Below are 10,706 nucleotides of genomic sequence, written 5' to 3' on the forward strand. Positions count from 1 at the left end.
GATCTCCAAAACAAAACAACCCCCTCCTCCTCCTCCTCCTCCGGAACCGGTTTTTATCACATTGTCAGAGCTGGTATGTTTACCCATGTTTACACAATGTGTATATTTTATTGTTATGGTTGATTGTTATTATTTATCAGGATCTGTCATTGCTTATCTAGCTCACTTGAGCAAATTCTACAATAGGCCGGCACCCCCCTGGCTAGGGTTGGGATCCGGAACCCGAGGAATCGGCGGAACCGGACCCAACATTGAGGAACCGGAATCGGTTCCATCACATTTGGAACCGTTTCCAGGACCGGTTTTTATCACACTGGGTGCATCCACACATGTACGTCAAGTTGACGCTAGGGTTGCAAGCCCTTGTTCCGGTTCCGGCCATTTTTGGCCGTTACTCAATGAAAACCGAAACCCGGATATGCACTTCAGACGCGCATCGGAACTTCCGGTTTTTAACTTAACATGGGAGTGGATGGGACTTCCGACTTCCGAGCGTCAACTTGACGTACATGTGTGGATGCACCCACTGTCAGAGCTGGTATGTGGACTTCACACGTCTGCTGTACAATTACAATACAGATGGTTCTCAAGCTTTTTAATTTCAAGGACCACCATAACTCTGAGAGTGTACAAATGGAACCAAATGTTGGTTCCATTTGTACACTCTCAGAGTTACAGTCCTGTAAGGTTCCATTTGGAATCCCCTATAGGAATCGTTAAAGGGAACCGTTAAGGAACCGGACGTTAAAATCCTAATGGATCCCAACTAGGGATGGCCGATATTATTGGCCTCCCGATATAAGCATAAAAATGTAATATCGGAAAATATCGGTACTGTATGGTGTGTGTGATATGAAATGTGAGCTTACCATTATCACAGTAATCCTTAATCATATTCCAATATATTCAAGGGCTTTTGCAGATAAATGAGACAGACTCCAGTCACTTTAAAATTAGAGCACCAGGTGTGTGTGTCTGTGTCCAGCTCATGCTTCTGCACTGTCAAATAGGCCAACATCTAATCTAAGATTAGTGGGACTCATTCAAATTACCTCCAGTCAATAAAGTGAGTCCTGGGACCTAACAACATCTCTGTATTATATTAGATTTATTAGATCTTATATTGATATTATAGCTATTCCATTTGATAAGATATGTGATGTTGTTACCTGACAGTTAGTTGACTGTTGGTGAAAAAGCCTGCATATATCGGTATCGGTTGATATCGGTATCGGAAATTAGGAGTTGAACAATATTGGTATATAGGATAACGCTAAAAAAGTCAATATCGAACATCCCTAATCCCAATCCTACCCCTGGCCTAGTAATAATAATAATAATAATAATAATAAGGGTAATAATGATAATAATCATTATAATAATAATTATAATAGTAAACACATTAAACCTTACAACGTTTTTCCTTGCCCTTACATGGGCAATAAAAATCTCTTGACGTGGAATAAAGGGCAAGAAACTCACAAAAGAGGAAGGGACCCCCCTCTAAGATTATCCCTAGTTACACAACACTGACAGGAACACAAATGCAAGTCAATTAGCTCAAAACGACGTCTTTCTTCTCAGATCTGAGGAATGGAATGGAATGCCGAATGAGTGAGCAACATTGTAAACAGACTGGGATCTCCAAAACAACCCCTCCTCCTCCTCTCCTCTCCCCCCCCCCCCCACACACACTCCCACGCGCACAGATGGAATCCCTCGGCTCGGCGGATAGGAAGAAATTCAGCCTTTCTTTTGACAGCAAGGAGCTGCTGGCAGGAGCCGGTCACGTCATTCCTGGATGGGCGGAGCAAAGAGAGAGGGACGGGGTGTTTTCCAGCTTTAAAAACGATGGAGAGCCACTCCCCCTTTGACAAGCAGCGCTGCGTCACAACGCCGGGAGTCTCTGGAAATCTTAATTAGGCTCCTGTTCCAAACCTAAAGAGACCCAAACTCACCTAAACCTCCATCCATCCCTCTGTCCCTGAGTCTAGTCACATAGCTCTCTGCTACTGTGTATCGGATACACTGTATCCCTCTCGCTTATGTTGCTGTGCACCCGCGCATGGATACAAAGTAGCCTAATTTATTGCCAGCGGAGAGTTTAATGCTGTTTGTGAATTACACTAGTACTTGTTGCGCGCCGCGTCCAGAGAAATTATCGCTTTGTTTTGTTTTTTAGTTCCAACCGCGAGAGTGTTGCGTATCGCTTGTTGAATGCAGGACAGCAGCTGTTTGAGCGTCAACTCCAAGTTCATCTTTGGACCTGCGGGGAAGGAGCGAGGATTGCACTTTCTCACCTCCTCTCTCGCCGCCGATATGAAGTCAGCAGAAGAAGGTAATTAACCGTGTGTTTTATGTTGATTTAAAAACGTGTCAGTCTATGAACATATAAGTCTTTATATGCAATTAAGCAGCCAAATTCAGAGTTGTTACTGCGAGGCATTATAAAGACAGGAATGCACTCATTGGTTCATATCGCTGGCAGACAGCAGTCTGCCTCATTTGGTGAATTAAAAACAACCGTTAGGTGTCTCCAAGAGCTGTGTGTGTGACTGAGTGCGATGAACTTGACTGTTGACTGCTGAAGGAGCCTTACTGCTCTCCTCTCACCTGCATGCCATGGACTGAGTTTACTACTATAGTGTTTTGGCGAGAAATGGATCAGATTACTTCAAATTATGACTTGCTATATATATATATATATATATATATATATATATAGCAGTGTATGTATGTATGTATGTATGTATGTAGAATATATAGGCCTATATATAAGTAATACTACTGTAGTATGTATGTATGTATGTATGTATGTATGTATGTATGTATGTATGTATGTATGTATGTATGTATGTATGTATGTATGTATGTATGTATGTATGTATGTATGTATGTATGTATGTATGTATGTATGTATGTATGTATGTACTGTATGTAGAGGGAGAGAGAATGATGTATTATTCACATTCAGCATGGCTGTGGAATTGGGCTCATCCTCCACACAATGACATTGTTTCACTTAATTCATAAAGGCTCCCAGTGCTGATGTCATGATCTTTTTGTGGGTTTGGGTTTTTCATTCTGTCTTTGAGGTTTCAGATGGACGGGTGCGGGCTGTATTATTATTCATTTGAGTCCTGCTTTCTTAAGCCTCATAATTGGTAACAGACGCGTGTGTGTGTGTGTGTGTGTGTGTGTGTGTGTGTGTGTGTGTGTGTGTGTGTGTGTGCGTGTGCGCGCGCGTGCAATGTGCATGCATGCGTGCCTACAGTATGTGAAATTCAGGGACACAGGGTAGCTTGCTAGACAAGAAGTGCTTAACCACACGCAGCTTCATCAATCTGCTGACGGCTGCATTATTGTCACACACACACACACACACACACACACACACACACACACACACACACACACACACACACACACACACACGCACACGCTGGTGTCCTTACCATAGCCGGCCATCTGCAATAAGTGGCCCAGAGGCTTCAGACAACTTGTATGGGCGACCACCTAGTACACACCTCTCCCCAGAGATCCCGTCTGACTGAGCCCTGTCCAGACCACAATCCCCATGGCTAAACCCTTCCAATATTTAGTCACACTGGTTTGGGTCTGGGAGAGACAGTGTTTTGATGGTGATAGAGTAATTGGGAAAGATTGCGGGAGGAGAGAAACGGCATGCACGCTATAATCTGTGTGACAGTCGATGTCTCTAAATTGAACTCTTTGCTCATACAGCTTTTCTTCATCTGGGCCAACTGGTGTTATATTATCGTGTGTTGGTCTCATCCTAGGAATTGCTGTTTTGGTTAATTTGTTAGTTCAGCAGACAAGTACCATTTGACCCAGCAAGGCAAAAGTTCATGTTTCTGCAGCAATACTGTTGGTGATTGAAGAAAAAAACTCCAATGTGTGTGGGAGGTGTTAGAACGCAGGGTGTGTTGTTGGAAAGCTTAGTGCAGTGAGTACACACGCGCTCGCTCACACCACGAGTGTGTGTGTGTGTGTGCGTGCGTGTGCGTGTGCGTGTGCGTGTGCGTGTGCGTGTGCGTGTGCGTGTGTGTGTGTGTGTGTGTAAGTCAGGCCTGTAGACAGGAGGTGTGTCACACCAGGAGGAGTGGGCAGGATGTCATCTTTTCACGGCTATAGAAGAGGGACATCCAGAAGAGAGGAGCTATAGAGGACATAACCGCACACAGATATAGTGTATATATGTATTCCAAAAAGACTTGAAGATGAGCTTCCAGCCCCAAGAGCCAGAGTTTGATTTCAACTATCTGTTTGAGTACCAAGGCGTGGGACATAGGATGGAGAATATTCATAGAGACTGTACAATGACTGATTGTGAGTGATACACAGATCCTTCTATCTTATAAGCCTGTATCTTTCTGTTTTCTTTGTTCCATGCAACTTGTACAATTTCTGTATTATTACATTTGTGACTGTAAATCCAAAAATCTATCTATCTATGGAAAGAGGTGCATTGACAGGCCTTAGTGGTTGTTGTGTGTTGTGTGTGTGTGCGTGCGTGCGTACAGTGCATGCATGTGTGCATGTGTGCATGCGTACGCTGTCGCGCACCAAACATAGCCGATCTACAAGCTGTGTTGTGATGCTCACATGTTGCGAACTTATAATAGATCTGCTATTTTTAATGTGCGAAACCAGCACGCAACTACGTTTAAATAAGGCTCAAGACTATGAAACCCTAATTTGAGAAAATGCAATATCTCTCTCTCTGCTGTCAATGTCTCTCTGTCCGTTGGTCTGCAGGTATGCATGACTGTGTTACGGTGTGTAATGCTTCTGGGTCTGTACTTGCTATAGGACTCAGGAAATATTTACTTGTTATAACAGTGGTTTTCAACCCTTTTCATATCAAGGTCCATTATTTATTTGGCATTTGAGCCACAGACCACCGTTTGATGCGATTTTGCCTCTCGGACCCAAAACATAGAATATTTTGAAGAATATTTTGTCCACAATTCCATGCTGTATTGATGTTGGTACCATAGGAGAGATAACATGCAAACGTTGATCAAAATAACAATTCCTCTACATTCTCTAATTGTGTAGACTTCTTGTAAATTAAGTAATGCAGATGTTTAATAATAATTTAACTTAGAGCGTAAAATGAAACCAAATGGACCGATAAGGGTCCATTTGGTTTCATTTTACGCTCTCAAGAGTTAGATCTAATAAGGGTCCACTTGGTTACCAACTCTCCATCATTTAGCTGAGGACCACCTGGAACCCCTTCAAGGACCACTGGTGGCCCCCGGACCACTGGTTGAGAACCACTGCTATATAACTGTCCGTGATTTGTCTTTGTTTTAATTTATAGTTTAAGTTTCTATTTATTTTGCCTATTTGGAGGATGGCGACAGTTCATTTTTCAGACGTAGCATTTTAATGGGATTTTCTGCTATATACTATATAGTCTCTGTCGGGTGGAAACCTCATATGTCCAAAACTGTTACTTTTCGGGATTCAAATGTAAATAGCAAAAAATAGCAGATCGACAAGGTCTAAACGCGTCGCTTCGCGTTTCGAGCTTGTAGATCTGCTCCTTTTGATGCTTTTGTGTGACGCTGTATTATGATCAAGTAGGGCATTAATTTACGAAAAAATACAAACGATATGCTGTGCTATTGGCCATTGGTTGCCTTTTATTCTAAGGTTACACAGTGCATCTTCATTGACGTCATCATTGTACTAGTACAGAAGCCAACCACTTCTGGAAATAGACTCATGTCATGAACTAATTTTAGCCAGTCTACCCACGTATTCTGTGGTGCATGACAGGTTGATCATTTCATGTGATGCAGAGCGTTGTGGTGAACGGATATAGCTCACACACAGAATCAGGGGGAATGCCCTGCCATTGTCGTGCAGACTGAGATTGGTGTTCATTTTTATGAATCTGCTCCCCATTGGGATTATCAAGGAAAGCCATGGCAAACATGAGATGAAATTGACAGTTGTCAACTTCTTAGCTGTGTGTGTGTGTGTGTGTGTGTGTGTGTGTGTGTGTGTGTGTGTGTGTGTGTGTGTGTGTGTGTGTGTGTGTGTGTGTGTGTGTGTGTGTGTGTGTGTGTGTGTGTGTGTGTGTGTGTGTGTGTGTGTGTCTGGGTGTGTGTTCATTTTGGTGCATCTGTGTGTTCTAAGTGATCATGATAAGAAAACTTAGTTTTTTTGCATGTGCTTGTATTTCAAACTTTGTGTGCTTGTGTGAGCACATTGTGTGTGTGTGTGTGTGTGTGTGTGTGTGTGTGTGTGTGTGTGTGTGTGTGTGTGTGTGTGTGTGTGTGTGTGTGTGTGTGTGTGTGTGTGTGTGTGTGTGTGTGTGTGTGTGTGTGTGTGTGTGTGTGTGTGTGTGTGTGTCTGTGTCTGTGTCTGTGTTTGTGTGTTCATCTTGGTGCATCTGTGTGTGCGATGCACAGCAGCTGTAAACTCACTTTGACTTAATCACAAGCTCAGAGCGCTGCAAAGTGCTGTGGGTTTTCCACAGGGGAGGGCCTAATTCACTCAGTGAGTGAAGCAATCAATCAAATAAAGCATCCATCAGCGCTGCAGGAGAAACTCCTGTGACTATGAGGAACTCTCACAGACGGTCGAGAGAGACTGCAGAATAGATCTGTGGATGATCCGATGAAACAAATAGACCTGTTATTCAACTTGTGTGTGCTTACACTTCTGCATCTCTAATTGGCTTTGATTATGGTTTCTTCAGAACTTTTGATGATACGCGCAGGTTAGAAGTCACCTGTGTTGAATTTGGACTGGAAAATGCATCACTAATCTACTGTTGAATGTATGCAGTAGTAGGGGCTGTACCAATTATTTATAACCGAACCGATCCTGTTACTTATTATTTTGATTTCTTTGGGCTGAATCTAATCAGTTAATTTGGACTATAAAAATGACTGCAAAAAAAAAATCTTATTTTGGTGAAGTTGTAAATACCCATAATAGATGTTTTTACATGATACTTCACTAACCAATTATTCGATTACAAAAATGTTATTAACTAAATTTTCTTTCAATCAATTAATTGATTATTTGATTAACGGTCTCAACTCTAATGTTATTCCAGTTAGTAGTATTAGTATAGTAAATGATTTGTGAGCTAAACTCCCCCCCCTTCTCTGTGTTTTCCAGATGCATACAGCTACACACCAAACGTCAGCCTGTCTCTTCCACTGGGCATGGGGAACCCCTGTCTCGCCACCCAGTACCACACTCTCCAATCAAGCCACCTGTACGGCCTCCAGAACGACAACAATAACCCAGCCTCCGGGTACTACCTGCCCCAAGGCCTGAGGCCTAACGGGACCCCGGCCCTGGAGAGCCCCCGCATCGAGATCACCACGGCCTACGGCCAGTATCCAGAGGAAGAGGTGGAGGAGAGCAGCAGCGTGGACCACATCATCAAGCGCGGGGTCAACTCCATCGTGACCCTGACGCTCCCCAACGCGGACGGCTACCGCGACCCCAGCTGTCTCAGCCCCGCCAGCAGCATCTCCTCGCGCAGCTGCAACTCGGAGGCGTCCTCCTACGAGTCGGGCTTCTACAACTACGACAACTCCCCCCAGAACTCCCCCTGGCAGTCTCCCTGCGTCTCCCCGAAAGGCACGCCCTCGCTCCTCTCCTGCCCGCACGCCAGCGGCCCCGCGGCCTCCTCCCCTCGCCATTCTCCCTCCACCTCCCCGCAGATGGGCACCGTGGCCGAGGAAGGCTGGGTGGGGCAGCCCCGCGGCTCCAGGCCCAACTCCCCCGCCTGCAGTGGTGGGGGCGGTGGTGTCAACGGAATCGGTGGCGGCGGCGGAGGCGGCGGGAGCATGGGAAAGAGGAAGTACAGTTTCAACGGCACCTACCGCCAGTCCTCGTGCTCGCCCCATCAGTCTCCCACGCCCTCCCCGCGCGGCTCCCCGCGGGTCAGCATCACCGACGACAGCTGGCTGGCCAACACCAACCAGTACACCAACTCGGCCATCGTGGCGGCCATCAACGCCCTGACCACGGACGGCGTGGTGGACATGGGGGAGGGGATCCCGGTCAAGGCGCGCAAGACCATGCTGGACCACTGCCCCACCATGAAGTTAGAGCCCGGCGGAGAGGAGCTGGGCCCCGACGGCGAGCTCTGCCAGGAGGACTACACCTCTCGCCTGCCCTTCAAGAAGGAGAGCTACTGCGGAGGTTTCTTAGACGTGCCCCAGCACCCGTACTCCTGGTCCAAGCCCAAGACGTACCTCAGGTAGGTCTGCCACACTAGCCAGTGTTGGAAGTGACACTTCTCACCAAGTACAAAAGTTAAACACTATAACCAACGTTAAACAATGCAATTTCAAAGGTGGTTGAACTGTGCACTTCGAAAGCGACACAGCAGCCCCTGGTTCTAAATATTCCTCAAGGAATACAATGAAGTGCATGAAGGTGTTTACACATTTAGACAGATTGATGGTCCTGAGTATCCAGCTCAAGGACCTGCTTTTAAGTTCTCCAGGCGGTGCGAAAGGAAAACAATTCATCTGCCAGCCGTAGCTGCTGTTTTCTTTCTCTTTTCCAAATTTAGGCTTGTTTTTCGCACGGACAACAATGCATTATTTATTTTTGTATTTTTTTGTAGTCTTCAAAGACCACAGCTAAAAGGCAGAAATCGAATAGTGGCGTGTTAGTGCCATGTCCAAAAGGGCTTTCCTTTTCTTTGAAGATTAAAAACATTTCATAAATCATATTTCGGCAGGAGTAGCATAACATGTGTGCCCCTGTCGCCATGACAACTCTCCCACAAACAGGAACACACACACACACAGACACACGTGCACGCGCACACACACACACACACACGCACACGCACACGCACACGCACACGCACACGCACACGCACACGCACACGCACACTCATCGTGGTATTCTGAAGTACCTTTTCATTTCACTATGTCCTTTTTTTTTCTTTCTTCCTCACGAAATAGCTCACTTTCCTGTCGGAAATCAAGTGTTTGATTAAGATAGCGAGCGACAGGAAGTCATGGTGACAGGCCTGGCCTGAGGGGAAGCCTGGCTGTGGGTAATCAGCCAGCCTGCTGCCCTGCTCTGTCGCACCGTGGGCCCATCTCTCCCCGGCTACGATGTGATGTCATGCACTGACTGGGCAGATAAAGGCCCTGTGGGGGGAAATCAGTTCGTTTTGGGTCAACAAACACCCTGAAAGTTCCAAGGAGATGCCAGAGATTGGTTTCATGCGAGCCCCCCCCCCCCCTCTGGGGTCACAGGCTCCGCGCTTAACAGGCATCCGGCTACAGAGAAATATTGTCCCGCACGTGTTTGTTTTGGTTTAGATATCTCCATGGTCTTCGCATGGGAAGCTCTGGCTCCCCGTCTCAGAACAATATTATGGGAGGCCAGCTGTGGCTCTGAGAAACAGATACCGTACCACGCTCTAAGACAGGGTGGGTCGACCCAGTCCCATTGTTACGCATTTTGTTTTAAATAGTCATGTGAGGGCAATTTGTGATTTTATTGTTATCAATTTGAAATCGGTTGGTTGGTTTTGTCTTAGTCGCTATGAATGACTCGTACCAAAGCAGGAGCCCATCTTTAATACCTGCCATGTGTCAGATTGGCTACTGTGCCCCTTCTCAAACCCTTTCCATGCCAAGGACCCCCAAATAGCCATAGCTTCTGGCTGCCGTCCCCCTATTGCGAAATTGCTTTTAAGAAAACCTGACAATGGCCGGTCTACAAGTTCAGTATTATCATACGGTTTGCCTTTCCAACCACCATCATAATACAAAACCCACTGCAGTCTAAACATAGTCCACATACGTCTCTCATTTGGTTTTCTTCATATTAAGGGCGGCTAATTATTGCCAAGGCTTAAGGAATTATGTACGTCAGAGAATGACTTCAATTCATTAGATTAGTGGCGATGATGAAATGGAAAAGGATAGTTGGAGGAGACAGAATTGCCCTGAGTTGAGGTTGATTCTAGTCAACTTGAGGTATTTTCATTTAATTGTTGGCAGAGACAAATATGTGGAAACACTTCAAAAGTTGCACCTCACTTTGGAGAGCTAAATCAAATACTCCTTCGACCTTGACAGAAAGAAAACAAGAGAAAAGACAAGAAATTAGAAACAATTTAAGTAGCTGGCTGGTTAATGTGAACTTGGATATCTTCTATCGCCAGCTAGCCTCTTGAAGGTCCTTACACACAGTGAGCGACGTGATAAATAAACAATGCAAAAATGCGTTGCTGAATATTTCGCATCAAACTAAATATAGTTGATGCCATGTTCATACATGTTGATGCTTTTATTCACCGTGAAAAATCGATTTATCCCCACGTAATGTTCGCATTGTGTGTGGATGGATGTACTCATCACCACCAGTTCGAAAATATATATTTTCGGGTGAATTAATCGCTCGACTGTGTAAGGAACTTTTGGCTATAATAAGTACACAAACAAATAATCATGTCATGGGATATCCTTCTATGATTTATTTATTGCACAGAGCTATAGTTGTGTTTGTCAACAGATTTATCTAAAGCAATGTTCCGCACTTCACTAGCTTTTAGCTATCACATTCATTATGTAGTACGATATTATTACAGTTAATCACATCCGTTTTTTTTATTGCAGTATGTGTTGAGCCAATGGCTTTTTACATATTTATCAGGAGAATGTACCAATACT

At 45.0% G+C, this 10,706-nt stretch overlaps 1 protein-coding gene across 5 annotated transcripts in view; it reads left to right on the forward strand.

Annotated features, from left to right (window-relative positions):
- Positions 1–1,939: 1,939 nt before the first annotated feature.
- Positions 1,940–10,706, forward strand: part of LOC308084625 (nuclear factor of activated T-cells, cytoplasmic 1-like) — a 79,025-nt gene continuing 70,258 nt past the window's right edge. For 4 of the 5 annotated variants that reach the window (XM_080427378.1, XM_080427381.1, XM_080427380.1 and 1 more), the window contains exons 1-2: positions 1,940–2,338; positions 7,168–8,263. In XM_080427378.1, coding sequence (XP_080283504.1) covers positions 2,218–2,338; positions 7,168–8,263 — 1,217 coding nt within the window. In that variant the 5' untranslated portion in view covers positions 1,940–2,217. Of the gene's footprint in view, positions 2,339–4,175; positions 4,351–7,167; positions 8,264–10,706 lie in introns of those variants that run through there. The other variant, XM_080427379.1, reaches the window with a different exon arrangement.

The sequence above is a fragment of the Gymnoscopelus braueri genome (genome assembly GCF_963280865.1).
Source record: "Gymnoscopelus braueri genome assembly, chromosome: 4".
NCBI lineage: Eukaryota > Metazoa > Chordata > Actinopteri > Myctophiformes > Myctophidae > Gymnoscopelus > Gymnoscopelus braueri.